Genomic DNA, 14,541 nt, shown 5'->3' with positions numbered 1-14,541 from the left:
TACCTAATATCCTATGTTCCATCCACCCCTGAGGACTTACTCTTCTCTGAACACTCCAGAGAAGTGTTCCTAGCCTTTGCAAGTACTGTTCTGAGTGACTAGAAGAGTCTTCCCTCTTGTAAAAAGGAAGCACAAATAATACTTGTTCTCGGAGGTCTTTGCTATCTCTCCATGTATTCATTTGATCAATTATTCATTCATCTCTTGACTCATTCAACAAATATTGAACACCTCTACTGCCAGGAACAATGCAAGGAACTGAAAACATAATGTAAGCCAAAAATAAAAAGGTCGCCACCTTCATGGAGGTCTAGCAGGAGAGCTCAGGTTTTATAAATATGACATATTATGTTCACATTAGTGAATATACAATTACCAACTGAGATACAAGCTCTGAGGAAACAGTTCTGTGAGTGCACATAACTAAGGAAACTTTTTTTTTTTTTTTTTAAAAGATTAGGGAGTGTTGTGAAAAAAAAAATAAATAAAGATTAGGGAGTGTTGTGAATAGAGAGGTTCAGGGAAGGCCTCTATAAGAAAGTAATAGTGAACATCAATTTGGAGGTGTGAATAGGCATGCTGGGAAGTATTCCAGACAGAGACACTAGAAGGAACATGACAAATTTCAAGGATTGCGAGTGGCAATAGAGTTGGAAAACAGAGCAGAACGGGAAAGTGATATAAGATGGAGAGTTGGAGTGGGGAGAAGTCAAGGCACAGCGGCAATATAATCAGATTTGCATTTTGGAAAGATTATTCTAGCTGCTATAGGGTGAATGGATTATTGTGGAGAGCAAGAGAGAACAGATGGTGGGAGACTTTTGCAATCCTCTAGGGGAGATTAGGTTGAAGGTAATGAGGAGGAAGCAAGAAAATGAATTCCAAAGATAATGAAAAGGTGTGAAGAGGAAATTGGAAGGGGAGGGAAAGAGGAATTCAAGAATAACTCCCAGGGTTGTGTGATAGGAAACACTGGAATCAGGGAGAGAATCTATGTGTCCTGTACATTTGAAACCATGGCCCATTCCCCTCACCTTCTCAAGTTCTCCACCTGGCACAGACATATTAAGGCAAAGGTTCAGAGAGACATGGCCGCCTCCGAGGTGGGTTGGGGACACGAGAGGAACACACTAGGCTCCTGCAAGGCTGGCTCAGAACGGCTTCTCCCTCCTGTTCACCAAGCTGTTCTGCATCCCGAAGTAGGCTCTCTCCACTGTGTTGATGAACAGGCCCATGTCCAGCATGCCTGGGATCATTTTGATAGCTGTGTTCACTTTACTCCATTTGTGGACCTGGTCAAACTTCCAGTCCAGGATAAAGTTCCCATTATCCCTCACCACAGGACCTGCCTTGTTGATAGCCAGTGAAAGTTAAATCGCGCCCCAAAACTTCTGGGTCCCGGTTCAGCTCACTGTGACATTGGATGACCTCGATGGGGATCCCCTTGTGCCACTGATCCCCGAGGTTCTTTGAATCTTTGCTGAAATTGGCTATCACAATGAAATGGATGGCTTTGCCGGCCACAATCTTCTGGGTCAGGCGGCCTCCACCGCCCTTGTGAGGCTGAGGTCAGCATCTACTTCAACAGCACCATCGATGGCATGGCCGATCTCTGGTTCACTGAGAGATAAGTCATACTGCAGGATAAACTTATGGGCCTGGAAGGAAGTGGGAATACAAACTTGGTTCAGATTCCCTCATTTCACTCTTTTAGCTATTTGTTGCACTGTGTGGACAATTGTAGAGTCACTACCAGTTCCCAACACTTGGTTATTCCTCACCTCCTTCTCCACCGCCATGCAGCCTGCTAGCTTCTTGGCCTCCTCCACCTTTGACATTGTGGAGGTGCCCAGGCAGAGGTTGTTAACCTCCTTGCCCCCAGTACTTGTGCTGCCAGGGCCAAGCTGCACACCTTCTCACGACTGCCCCAATGATCCTCATTTAAGTCTCCTTTCTTATCTGTGAAATGAAGACCATACCTCACCATTCATAAAGCTTGAGTGAAAAAAAGAATTTTCTAATGTAGCCAAAAACCTTGGTTTTCTCTGTCCACTGAAGCCGGAAAGAAAAAAATATGGAGAGAATTTGGAGGAAATAGAAAGGTGGCTTTAAACCTCAGCCAGCCTGGAGGGGAGAACATGCCTCAAGAACTGTGGCCCCCTTCCCCCACTGAAGAATCTGGGGAATCATATAGATGAGGGCTCACAGTCAGGGGTCAGTGATGTGGTACAAATGTGTAAGGATCTTGTATTTTTTTTCCTCTTGCATTGTTTCAAAAACACTAACAGACTAGAGTCAGGCTGTTGTTGTTTAGTCACTAAGTCCTATGCGACTCTTAGCGACCCAAAGGACTGTACCCACCAGGCTCCTCTGTCCATGGAATTATCCAGGCAGGAATATTGGAATGGTTTGCCATTTCGTTCTCCACAGTGTAAGGTAGCCCAGCAGTTGGGTCCATTGTCTTTCATGAATTGTACAATGGCCTCCTTTCTGTAGTATAAGAAAAAAAAAAAAAAGAGAGAACTACAAGGGGAGCTCTGCAAAGACTGCTGTAAAGGTGAGAACCAAACACAGGATGGGATTAGCATTGAGTTAGAATGTAACTAACGAGCTACAGGAGCACAATGTAGCTCACGCAGAGTTTAAGGGAGATACATATAGACTGTAGTTTACATATCAAGTTAGCCTTGATTACCGACTACAGATCCGGAAGTTAAAGTAAAAAAAAAAAAAAAAAAGAAAAGGGCAAGAGAAAAAGGAAAACTTTTTTTCTCTTTTTCACTGTAACCTTTCATTTTTGTTACTATTAGTTCAATTTTCTCCAGACCTCTCCGCCCGTTTGGAGGCAGTTCCTCGACCCAGGCAGACTTTTCCCACAAAGTGTCTGGACAGGCGTCCCCAAAGCTTGACGGCCTAACTCTGATCAGAGCTGAGTCAGGGGCTGGGGCCAGCCTCCAACACTGTCAGTTAGCCTCACTCAGGACGCAAGCCCTTCCCACAATGCCGAGAGACTGGACCTTCCCACACCAGTCCCGAGACCTCGCGAGAGTTCGCCAGCGCCCGTTGTTGCCCAGGCTCAGAGCCGACGCCTTCCTGGACCTCAGAACGGTCTCCTCTTTCCTCTTCCACCCCGCGCTCCGCTCTCGGATTGGCTGATTGAGTCGGGTCATTTTTTTTCCTGGCCAGAAAGCGGCTTGGCAACTAGTCCTTCTTTTGGCCCCGCCTCCGAAGCCTGTAGATTGGATAGCTGAATCCTGCGTCACGCGCCTCCGCGGGAGCGCAGACGAGCCAATCGGGAGCTTGGCGTATTTTACAAACTGGGGAAGTACCTGGAGCAGAGGCCGAGAGTGTCGGGGGAAAAAGCGAAGAAAGTGGGGGAGACCCTGAGGGGTTCTGGGGGAGGTGCGGCACGGAGATCTGGGCGGGAATGAGGGCTGCCGGCGCTCGTAGGGAAGAGAGGCAGTTCGGGGTCCTGGGACGAAACAGAAGGTTCAGAGTGTCAGAGGACCGAAAAGCGCCCTTGCAGGCGCCGGGTCTTCTGGGCGCATGCATTTGGGCAGAGGTAGGAGTATCTGGAATGTCAGGACCGAAGCCTCGAACTGGCTGACCTTTGATTCCTGATGCTTTTTTCTCCTTTTCGTTGTAGTCCTCATGACCACCTTCCAAGCCACGAAGGATCCTCTCCTCCGGGGTGTATCTCCCACTCCTAGCAAGATTCCCGTTCGCTCTCAGAGACGCCCACCTCTCCCCACAGTCAAACCCAGCGCCGTGGACCAGGAGAACCAAGATCCAAGGGTAAGAGGAGCCTGGGGGAGTGAAGACAGTAGCTACAAGGAAGCAGCAATGCACCCCAACGCTGAGCTCAGCTTTTTTTCTCCCTTACCCTAGAGATTGGGGCAGAAGCTCAGTATTCAGCGCCCTCTCGCAGACTCAGCAGGCCCCAGGCTGAAAGCCACATGTCAGACAGAGCAATCTGAGAAATTGGTGGGGAGCCCTCAGCTCCGGAACCCCTTGGAGGAGCTCAAGCCTAGCCATGGGGGTCAAAATGTGGGCCTTAGGCCACCTCCCCAGACAGGTATCTATTGGAGGCTGTAGAACTGGGTGGGAGAATGGGTTGGTGCATTGGGGTTTGGAGGCTTGGTAGTCCTGCCTCTCCTGCTTACTATAATTCCTAGTCCCTGCTCCTAGAAAGCTCTTTGCTCTTAGAGGCCCTTTCTTTTCTTCAACAATGTGTCATTTCTTCTAAAGCCTTTTCCTGCTCCCCTAGTCACTATCAATTGTTCTTTGTTCTAATTATTTGCTGAACTTTATTTACTTGTTTATTTATTCGTTCATTTATCCACTCACTGATTCATTTATTAGATGCAGCTTATGGGATCTTGGTTTCTGGACCAAGGATTGAACCTGGGCCAAGGCAGTGAAAGCGCTGAGTCCTAACCAATGTACCGCCTGGGAATTCTCTGCAGTTCTTTTATAATATGTCCATACTTTGACTTGAATCTGTTACCTCTCTATGGTTTGATGATAGCTTCCTGGGGATGGGGGCTTTGTCATATTCATCTCCGGGTGGCGGTGTCTAGAATAGTGTCTTATGCAGATTAAAGTCCTATGAATGTTTGTTGAGCTGAGTTCAGTTATATGAGTCTCTTTGGCTCACTCTTGCACCTCAAGGTGACAATGCTAGGCTCCCCAGCCCCTCAGCCTCCCCTCCTTCCTGTCCCTTCTCTCCTTCTCTCCTTCCCTTGCAGAGGCTCCAGGGACCATAGAGTTTGTGGCTGACCCTGCAGCCCTGGCCACCATCCTGTCAGGTGAGGGGGTGAAGAGCTGTCGCCTGGGGCGCCCGCCCAGTCTGGCTCAGAGAGTACTGGTTCGAGGGAGCCAGGGAGGCACCATCCGGAGGGGTCAGGTAATGAGCCGGGGTAGGAGATCAGGCTGGGGTAGGCTGAGCCTGTACTGAGAGGGAATCCTGAGCCTGTACTGAGAGTCTCTTTTGGGGTCCTAGGATGCCCGGGCCTCTGCATATTTGGCCCCCAGAACCCCTACCCATCGAATGGACCCTGTCAGGGCTTCCTGCTTCTCAAGGCTGGAGGGACCAGGGCCTAGAGGTCGAACCTTGTGTCCCCAGAGGCTGGAGGCTCTGGTAAGTGTTCTTGAGGGGCTGATACTAGGTGCTTCTGGGAACTCCTTCTAAGGACACAGCTCGGCCTTGGAATGGAAGGTACCTCCTGGTGAGCAGAGGTGTTGTATGGAGGCTGATGGGCTTAGTTGTGAAACCTGAAGGTTTGGAGCCTGCTTCTGACTCTCCTTTTTCTCTTGCTCCGGTGTGGCTCAGATTCCACCTTTAGGACCTTCCTTTCACCCCTCCGCTCCTCCCTGTTTCCAGGAACTAAGAAGAGAGACCAGTGGCAGCAGCAAGTAAGGAGGGGGTCATTTGGAAAAGAATGATTCAGTGTCTGATACAGGGGTCCCTCAGGGCTGAGCCCTCTGGTAACTTTAGGACTTCCCACCAGCCTGGGGGCGGGGGGAAAATCTGTGAATGCCCAGGGTGAACCCTTGCAATGAAGTTCAGGCCTTTGTAGTCCGGCCTCAATATGGCATCTGTTTCTTCAGGTTGTGAGGGGTGGAACGGGAAAGAAATGAGAGGTGCCATCCCTTGTGTAGTGGCTAGAGCATAGACTGTGGGAACAAATGGGGTTTGGGTTTGATTCCTGACTCTCAGGACTTATGAGTTGTTCAAGCTTGCCTTACCTGCCAAGCTTCAGTTTCTTTAATCTGTCAAATGAGGACAATGTTTGTATCATCATTTGAAGTTGTTGTGAGAATTAGATGATGTTTGTAAAGCACTTAGCACAGTGCCCAGCTCATATCTGGTACTCAGTGACTGCTTGCTACTGTCCTTGTTGTCCTCAGGACTTCAGCGAGCCAGGCCTTGGGATCCCTTCTGGAGCAGCCTGTGCAGCCTGGTGAGTGTGTCTGGCCATGGGGAGAGAACGTCAGCTGGGAGCCTGCTTGTAGGGAGCAAACCGAGAGAAAGCTCAGGAGGGCTGTGGCGGGAACGCCAGATCAGGAGGAGACAGAGAGGAAGAGACCTTCTCCATAGGCCAGAGGTTTGCCCGGTTGCACTTGTGTCAGAGGAGGTGGTCCCCATTTCTATCCTCTCTCTGCCACTTCCTGCAAGATATACCTTCCACTCACTGTCCTATCGTCAGCCCCTCAGAACCATCACCGCACCCCTAGCCCACTCAGGGTATTCAGATTAATGAGTGACTACTGAGATAGTGCTGAGTTCAAAGGGGTACTGGATGGGTCCCCAGCCTTGATGGTACAATGGTGGCTGTCAAACTGGCATACCCTTTCCGGAGGTTGCAAAGCCATGTGCCAGACTTTGATGTGTGTTTCAGACACTACAGCAAATTTCCTGTCTCCTCCTAGCTTCCTCTCTGCCTGAAGGAGAACCTGAAGTTGTCACTCAGTCAGATGAAGGAGGAGGCGGCCCCCTCGGCCTGGCCCAGCGGGTACCATTAGAAGAAACCCGAGATAAAACCCACACCAGGGTGAGATGGGATCCTCCTGGGATGGGTGAAGGGGCAGAGGATGTGCATGAGGGATTCCCCAGCAGCAGTGAGGATTGTGGGTAGAGCCAAGCAGTCCCCGCTTGGATCTCAGCATGTTTATTGGGTCCTGGTTTGTCCTAGATGGACCCAAGCCCTCTCCAGAGTGGCACTGGCCCCTGGAGGCCTCCAGAGGTCACAGTCTGATACATAATTATGTCACCATCAGGTCAGTGCTGAGAGTGAGACAGATCTGACAGCTCATTCATTTCCTCCACACACAAGGGTTTATTGACCAGCTACTGTGTGCCAAGCACTGTTCTAGGTTCTGGATATACAATAGGAAATAAGTTCACATTCTAGAAGGGGAGACAGAAAATAAACACTCATGTAAAATATATAGTATGTCAGATGGTTATAAGTTATCTGTTAAAAAAAAGGGTAAGGTACTAAATTGTTAGTTGCTCAGTTGTGTCCAGCTGTTTGTAATTCCATGGACTACAACCTGCCAGGCTCCTCTGTCCATTGAATTTTCCAGGCAAGAATACTGGAGTAGGTAGCCATGCCCTTCTCCAGGGGATCTTCCCAAAGCAGGGATCGAACCTGGGTCTCATGCATTGCAGGCAGATTTTTTACTGTCTCAGCCACCAGGGAAGCCCCCAAGGTACTATAAGGGAAGGAGACTGGAGGGAGTGGGTGGTATTGCAGTTTCAGGGGTCAAGCAAGTATCACTGAGGTGTGGCTACGTGAAGAGTAGAAAGATTTGAGGGAGTGAGCCCCACAGATATCTGGGGGAAGAACGTTCCAGGACATGAGAACTTCAGATGTACACAGGGGGTCTACCTGTTATGCTTAAGGATCAGCAGAAAAGCAAGACCAAAGCAGAATAAGAAGGAGAGGAAGTGAGGGGTTAGAGCAATGACAGGATCAGGTTGGGTGAGGATTTATAAACCAGCATAAGAGCTTGGCTATGACTTGGAATGAGTGGAAAGCCATGGGGAGGGGGATGACCAAGGGAGGGACATGATTTGATTAGCTCTTAAAGAATCACACTGGTTGCTGAAGTGAGAACAGGACAGAGCGGTGCCAAGTGGGAGGGATCACTCTTCTGCCTGGTTCTTCTCCACAGGACGGCTGTGACTCCTGCCTGATGCCCTCCCCTGGCCAAGCAGTGCCACCTGCCATCACCCGGCCATCACCCTTTGGACGGGCTCAGCGTGTACCATCCCCTGGCCCCTCAGCTCCAGTTTGTATCTGCAGCTACTGGGGGCTGGGCAAGGGCAGAACAGTCTGGCTGGGATCCCTGCTGGTCTCGATCTGTCCCTGCTTAGCCACCCCCATCTCTCCCCAGATCTCATATTCAGTGTTGCGGCGTCTCGCCACCCGCCCCAAAACCCAGTTTACACCACTCCCATCAGCCTCCAGAGTTCAGCAGGTAAGTGGGCGGGGGTGGTCACAGGCCTAGGCCAGGACTGGGGGAGGAAGAGGATGATGGATGGGTACAGGGAGAGTCATGGCATCTCACTTCTGACCCAGGCCCGAGGGTTGAGTGGCCTCTCCCCTCAACCTTGCCCTGAAGAGCCTGCCCTGCCCTGGGTAAGTATCTGAACTTCCCCATCCTGAGATACCTCATTCTGTCCTGTTGATCTCAGGCCCAGCATTTTTGAGGCAGGTGGGCTCTTATGAAAAAGCTGTCTAACCCTCCAACTCTCCCTGCTTCTCTGTTGCCCTTTCTAATCCAAGTCTGGGGACACTCGGTTAAGGACCTGATCCCTTCCTCATGAGGGTGGGACTCAAACTAGTCTTCTTACCCCAACCTGGCTTCCTCATGTGGCCCCCTCTCCTCCCATGTGGCAGGAGCAGATTGCAGTACGGTTATTTGACCAGGAGAGTGGTATAAGGTTGCAGGAGGGGCCTGGGAAGCCACCTGTGTCGACTCTTTATGGACCCCACCCCAGTAGAACCCCCAACTTCCAGGAGCTGAAGATGCAGGTGGGCTGGTGTGGGTAACAGCTTCAGTGGCTGATGAGCATTGACAGGGTTGGGACTGAGAAATAGGCATCGGGGCGGGGCGTGGGAACAGGACAGTGTGGGTACAAGACGTGCTGTTGACATCATGCTCTCTCCTACCCACAGCGCATCAGTATCCTGCAGCAGCTTTTGCGGCAGGAAGTGGAGGGGTTGGCAGAGGGCAAGTGTGCCCCCCTTAATGGAAGCTCCTCTCTGGATATGGTGGAACTTCAGCCCCTGCTGGCTGAGATTTCTAGAACTCTGAATGCCCCTGAAAAAGTACCTGAGGCTTTTCACCTTCCTGGACTGTTACAGCACCCTGAGCTGCCAAAACCCTACTTTCCAGAGGAGTGTGGGGAGCCAGAGCCCTGCCCTGGAGCAGAGCCTGAGGTTGCCCCACCCTGCCCTCCAGCTGAGCCAGGCCCCCCAGAGTCCTGCCTTGGGAGGAGGCCTGAGAAACCACAGCCCTCCACCCAGGAGCAGCCTGAGGCATCAGAGCCCAGCCCTCCAGTAGAACCTGGACCCCTTCAGGCCTGCCCCCAGGGGCAGGTAGGACTCCCAGAGCCCTCCACTACCGTAGATCCGGGGGTATCAGAAGCCTGCTCCCTGGAACTCAGAAATCCAGAGTCCAGCTCACAGCCCTGCACCAGTCAGTGGGCTCCAGCGACCACCAGCCTGACCTTCTCCTCCCAGCGCCCACTTTGTGCCAGCCCCCGTATCCGCTCACTCCAGTCTCTGAAGCTCTCACCAGGCCCGACAGGTAAGAAGTTGCTTGGGTGGGGTTGTGAACAAAGGAGGTTCTCATCTCTTGCTGGGAGCGGGGCCTGCCCTGCACCAGATGATCCCACGTTTTCTTTCCCCTATCTACTTTGCCCCAGCCTGGCTCTCCCATTGGGGTGGGCGGGTGGGTGGTATGGCACTTCCAGCCCTGTACTCCTAATTGGCTTGGCTCTGGTGGGGGGTGAGAAAGGGCAGTATGTGGTGGGAGTCTTGGACTTCAGAGTCCACCCTGAACTCTCCATGGCCCTTGGCCCACAGGTCCCAGCCATCCAGCCCCTCGGACCATGGCCCTGAGGCAGCGCCTCAAAGCGTGTCTGACCGCCATCCATGGCTTCCACGAGGCCTGCCTGGACGATGAGTGTGCCTTCTACACCAGCCGAGCCCCTCCCTCAGGCCTCACCAGGGTCTGCACCAACCCCGTGGCCATGATGCTGGAATGGCAGGATGCCCTGGTGAGCCTTCCGTCCACAGCCAGCTGTACCTGCACAGAGGCCTGTGGGAAGGGGGCAGGGGGCGGACCTCGGCTTCTTTACAGTGGGAAGAGCTGGCTACAGTTCAAGAATGGCTGGGCTGTGACGAAGTCTTCTCTCTCCCTAGTGTTTTATTCCAGTTGGTTCTGCTGCCCCACAGGATTCTCCGTCATGAGGCATCTGCATCCACTCACTCCTGTCCTTTCTTGCTCCTTCCTTTTAACCTTATTTATTTTCCACACCGTGGATTGGAACTGACACCCTTTTGTCCTTCAATAAAGTTTCTAAAGTGTCCAAGCGTCTTTTCCTGTGGTCCTGCCTAGGCCAGCTACTGCTATGTTGCTCTTGTCCACATGGTGGCAGTGTTCTCCAACTTAGAGGTCAGCCTTGGGTTCTCCCCCTCCCCCAGCCTCCCTCACCTAGGAACTGACCAGGTCACCCCACCCCTGCCCACTCCCAGCAGGCTCTAAGAGTGAATCTGTTGGGGGGTGGGAGGTGAATGTAGGACTTTGGGGACCTGCTTTTCTCCCTCCTTGAAATCTTGGCCACTCCCAGGAGCCATCAGCAACTCACTCATCGCATAGAGCTCCCTAGAACTCTTTCCCCCCAACGGCATCGGCAAAAAGCAGAAGCACCAGACCCATATCTCTGAGATCATCCCTTGTTAGTGTCACTGGTCGGTGTCTCCCTGTAGTAGAAGGCCTCAAAGCTCTCCTGAAGCTGACACCCTTGCTGTATCCGAATAGAAACCCTGGGCCACTCCCCTTCTCTTCTCCCCCAGAAGCAGACCTTGCCAGGGATAACTAAACCTTTGCCTCTGACAGAGTGTAATAGGGTAGGGGTCCTTGAGAGGAGTGAGGAAGGGTTCAGTCACTTTCCCCTACTCTGCACCAAGTTAAGAGGCACCCACATTCTCCAACTTTACTTTATTGGAAGAGGCAGCAGCAGCTGTAGCCCCAGGGCCTAACCCAGATGGGAGTGATATGGAGACTGTACAGGATGAGTTTTAAGTGCTAGGAAAGAACCAACTGGTTCCCCCAGTTCACAGGAAGACTGCCAAAGCTAGAGCCTGAAGCCTGAAAATGTTGATGAGGGAGGAGGAGATGGCAGAGAAGTCATGACAGGACCAGCGCTTACCCGGTCTCCTCTCCTCCCACCCAGATGTGTTCTCCTTTCCCCAAAGCCAGAGTTTCCCTTCTGTTTTTCGCTCTCCGTGCCTCTATGCTACAGCTAGTGAAACTTCACTAGCTTCCGGCAGAAGAGGGGGCCGTGACCCGTGACCCGCGCCCCTCTGCTGCCCCAGCTTTCACAGGCATGCGCACGGATGCTGGTGGTCCCTTCCCGAGGCGCTCTGCTCCTCCACGGGCTTGCTCAGCTCCCCAGCCACGCAGTTACACCCCAGAGCACTACGAGTCCGCCCATTAAGGCCGCCTCCGGGAGCAGGAGGATCCGTCCACCGCCGGCTCTCAAAGGATGGGGTGGTGCCTTGGGTGGGGCAAGCTGAAGGTGGTAGGGAGGGGAGCAGAGGCGAAGGGAGAGCGAGGGCGCCCAGGGACGGGGGCCAGCTCAGTCCGGGTAGATGATGAAGCCAGAGAAGGTGCTGTACTTGTTGGTGTTACCGCCGTGCACCTTCCCGCCGTCCAGCTTGATGAAGACTTCGTCGCCCACATCCAGGTGCAGGATCACGCTGTTGCTGGCGTAGTCGTAGTTCTGGTCGGCATCCTGGGCGATGGCGCTGGCCCGGACCTAGTAGGGAGAACAGGACAACCCACTCACGCTTTCTACGGAGCTGGGGTGAGGAGGGGTCGGTCAGGGAGGTGGAACTGGACCTGTGAAAGCGACACGACGGTAACAGACTGCAGGGGTCGGGAAAGACAAGGTGCTCCGCAGGCACCGCCATTCATTCACTCACTGCCAGGAAGTGGGCAAGTTTCACGCCTTCTCTGGTCCTCCATTTGAGCTATAAGGTGGGAGGTAATAATAGAACCTACCTCATCAGGTTGTTTGGATTAAATGAGTTACTACAAGTAAAGTGTGTTAAAACATGCTTCGCACAAAGGAAACGCTATATAGATTTTCTATTAGTATTATCACTTAAAAAATAAGAGTTCGACGCTAGGATAATTTCTAAGATTCTGAACGCGCTTTGACCTCCTAAACTCGTGTTCCCATCCCCCGGTGACAGGGCACAGGCATGCCTGTACGTGTGCAAGCAAGGGAGCGGGCTGTGGGAAGGTGCCAGTCTGTATAATCGCCCCTCCTAGCACACGAGAGTGCCCCGACGTGGGGGTCGGGTCGCTTTCCGCCCCAACAGGTAGCCCCTCCCCTTTCTGGTCTCGCTGCTGCAGGTCGCCTCGCGCCAGCCCCCCTCCTCACCCCCCCTCTTCCTCTCCCGCCGGGGGCTGGTTATTAACTCATTAATTATTCATCATTATTCTAATCACTATTTACCGTCCCCAGGGCCGCAGCGCCCGCACCACAGAATACAGAGTGGGAGCCGCGGGGCCCTCCCCCCTCGGGAACTGACACATTCTAGATACACACCCCCCACGGCCCCTCACAGACAGCCCGCATAGGCCAAGCACACCTACTCCGTGCCTCAGGCAGGTAGACACCGCCCCACTCTCACACCTCCGAACCCCGCACCCACAGACACACTGCATCATGCACACACACTCTACAGTCTGACACACACGCCCTCACTCCCTCTCCCTGGGTTCCTGGGGTGGCTCTGCTGGGAGGAGACCCCAGTGTAGTGCCTGTGGGTCTTGGAGGCGAAAGGTGCTGCAGCTGTAGCAAGACCTGGGGTTTGGACAGCTGGGAGGAGCTGGCCAGATGCGCCACGGTCAAATGACCCCATCGGACAGCAGGGTGAGGAGGTCACAGCTCAGCCCTAACCTTACACCCTGCGGCTTCTAGCCTCCCAGGCACAGTTCCCCACCCCACCCCAAGGCCTCTCTCTCTCTCTCTCTGTGTCTCAGACTGGACACTGAGCTGAGTCTTTGGGGCTTTTCTCCCAAGCTAAGGCAGCAGTGACTCCGACTCTGACCACAGGACCCGGCTGGGGTCCGAGGCGTCTGTCCTTTGCCTCCTTCCTTCTCCCAAATTCGTTCCTGCAGACCACCTGGCTGGCCCTTGAGCTGCCACATCTTCTACCTCTGCCTACTGACTCTGTATTAGCTGAGGGTAAAGGCCACTTTAAAACCAGGGACTCCAGGCCTTGGAACTAGCAATAGAGTTGCCTGGAAAACAAGCAAGTATTTTCTTTCTTTTTTACTTTATCCTCAAAAATTTAAGCTTAGTGCCCCCACACGGGAGCAGCCACCAACTGCTCACCGCCTGTAACTCAGATTCCATACTAATTTGAAAGAGCCGGACTCTGGTAACTAGCTCATGGAGTGACTGTGTAACTTAAAGGCCAGGAGAGCTGCAGGAGACAGGACGAGAAAAGAGGCTAGTCGGCAGGGTGAGACACCAGAGAGGTTTGGTGTATAGTTGCCTACAGACGGACTATGAGGTAGCAGCTGCTTATACAATAAGATTTGCGTTCTAATTCTGACACCCTTCCTAACGTCCCTGTGAGACCCTGGGCAGGTCATTTTCTTTCTCTGGCCCCCAATTCCTTTTCGGCTAAGTGAAGCGATTTCTAAGTTCTTGGCAAGATGACCTTCTTGGATTTAGTGACGCTGTTTGGGGAAGAGATTCGGGTTGTGTAATGAAAGCAGGGGGATTTAGAAAGCTTCCCTGTCTGGGGCTGGGTGGGAGAGGGGCATCTCACCTGTCCATTCTTCATCAAGTCGGCCCACATGCTGGTGCCGTCACCGCCGCGCATAAGCACATGGTAAGCGAAGAAGTAGACACCCGGCATGGGGCAGGTGAACTTGCCACTGGCCGCCTCATAGGCGTTGCCCACGTTGGTCACCACGTCGTCGAAGCGCAGCACCTCGTAACCCTCGTGTGGCCTCCGTAGGCCAGCATAGAAGGCAATTCGAGGCACGTAGCCGGCAGGGGGCGCCACTCCGCCGGGGCCTGGGCCGGGAGGGCCCGGAGGACCTGGCCTGCCCGGCTCTCCTGGAGGCCCTCTAGGACCTGGTGGTCCCGGGGGCCCTCGCAGACCTGCCTTCCCGCGCCGGCCCGCCTCTCCCTTGGCGCCGGGAGGGAAGGGGGGCACGGAGGCGGGCGCGCCGTCGGGTCCTGGGCCTCGCGGCCCGTGCGGGTCGCACACCATACGGCAGCGACCCAGCATCTCGTAGTGCGCCGGCCCCTGGGAGCTGTGCACTAGCAGCGGAATGGCCACCAGCAGCAGCAGCACCATGGCCACCCCGACGGCCGCGCCCGCCACCCGCTTGCGGCGGCTCAGCCGCGACGCGGCCAGGGCCAGCAGGTCCTCCTCGCTCTTGGGCGCAATGGTGCCGGAGGCCTGGGGCTTCCCGCGGGCCCCGGAGGCGGTGGCCGGGCTCGGGCTTGGGTCGGGACCCCCCCGACGGCTGCGCCCGGCCCCCCCACCCCTTCGGGCTCCCGCCTCAGCGGTGCCGTTCCCCAAACCTTCCGTCAAGGCGGAGGTTCCCCCGTGGACCAGAGGCAGCTCCAGACGGTTCAGAGTCCGTGGTCCTCTATTACCCTCTCGTTCAATCTAACGTTCCCGGGCGCCTGAAATCGGCGGCTTCTCGGACGGCTGGTTTCTTACGGATCTAGGATGCCTGCTCTCCGGACAGCTGCTTTCTCGAGGA

The 14,541-nt window shown here is 53.7% G+C and overlaps 2 protein-coding genes and 1 pseudogene across 7 annotated transcripts; 1 reads left to right on the top strand and 2 right to left on the bottom strand.

Moving 5' to 3' along the window:
• Positions 1-570: 570 nt before the first annotated feature.
• On the bottom strand, positions 571-1,838 carry LOC133045924 (ribose-5-phosphate isomerase-like; annotated as a pseudogene).
• Positions 1,839-3,263: 1,425 nt separating this feature from the next.
• TROAP (trophinin associated protein) lies at positions 3,264-10,105 on the top strand. Of its 6 annotated transcripts, none has more exons than XM_061128532.1 (15): positions 3,264-3,371; positions 3,647-3,795; positions 3,889-4,075; positions 4,749-4,906; positions 5,003-5,140; positions 5,333-5,415; positions 5,911-5,963; positions 6,433-6,554; positions 7,681-7,797; positions 7,903-7,986; positions 8,088-8,147; positions 8,409-8,543; positions 8,688-9,321; positions 9,600-9,793; positions 9,939-10,105. In XM_061128532.1, exons 2-15 carry the CDS (start codon positions 3,652-3,654, stop codon positions 9,984-9,986), a joined length of 2,157 nt encoding a protein of 718 aa, XP_060984515.1. In that variant the 5' UTR covers positions 3,264-3,371; positions 3,647-3,651; the 3' UTR covers positions 9,987-10,105. The 6 variants fall into 6 exon arrangements, with proteins under 6 accessions (XP_060984515.1, XP_060984505.1, XP_060984523.1 ...); XM_061128522.1 differs by having other exon boundaries at positions 3,265-3,402; XM_061128540.1 differs by having other exon boundaries at positions 3,303-3,367.
• A 1,272-nt stretch (positions 10,106-11,377) lies between these two features.
• Positions 11,378-14,126, bottom strand: C1QL4 (complement C1q like 4). Its single transcript, XM_061122738.1, has 2 exons — positions 13,590-14,126; positions 11,378-11,557 (listed from the first exon to the last, which is right to left on the bottom strand). The coding sequence occupies exons 1-2, from the start codon at positions 14,124-14,126 to the stop codon at positions 11,378-11,380; spliced, it is 717 nt and encodes a 238-aa protein (XP_060978721.1).
• Positions 14,127-14,541: the final 415 nt, after the last annotated feature.

The sequence above is a fragment of the Dama dama genome, chromosome 3, assembly GCF_033118175.1.
Source record: "Dama dama isolate Ldn47 chromosome 3, ASM3311817v1, whole genome shotgun sequence".
Taxonomy (NCBI): Eukaryota; Metazoa; Chordata; class Mammalia; order Artiodactyla; family Cervidae; genus Dama; species Dama dama.
The sequence above is the reverse complement of the archived record's forward strand: the minus strand, read 5'-3'. Positions and strand labels throughout refer to the sequence as shown.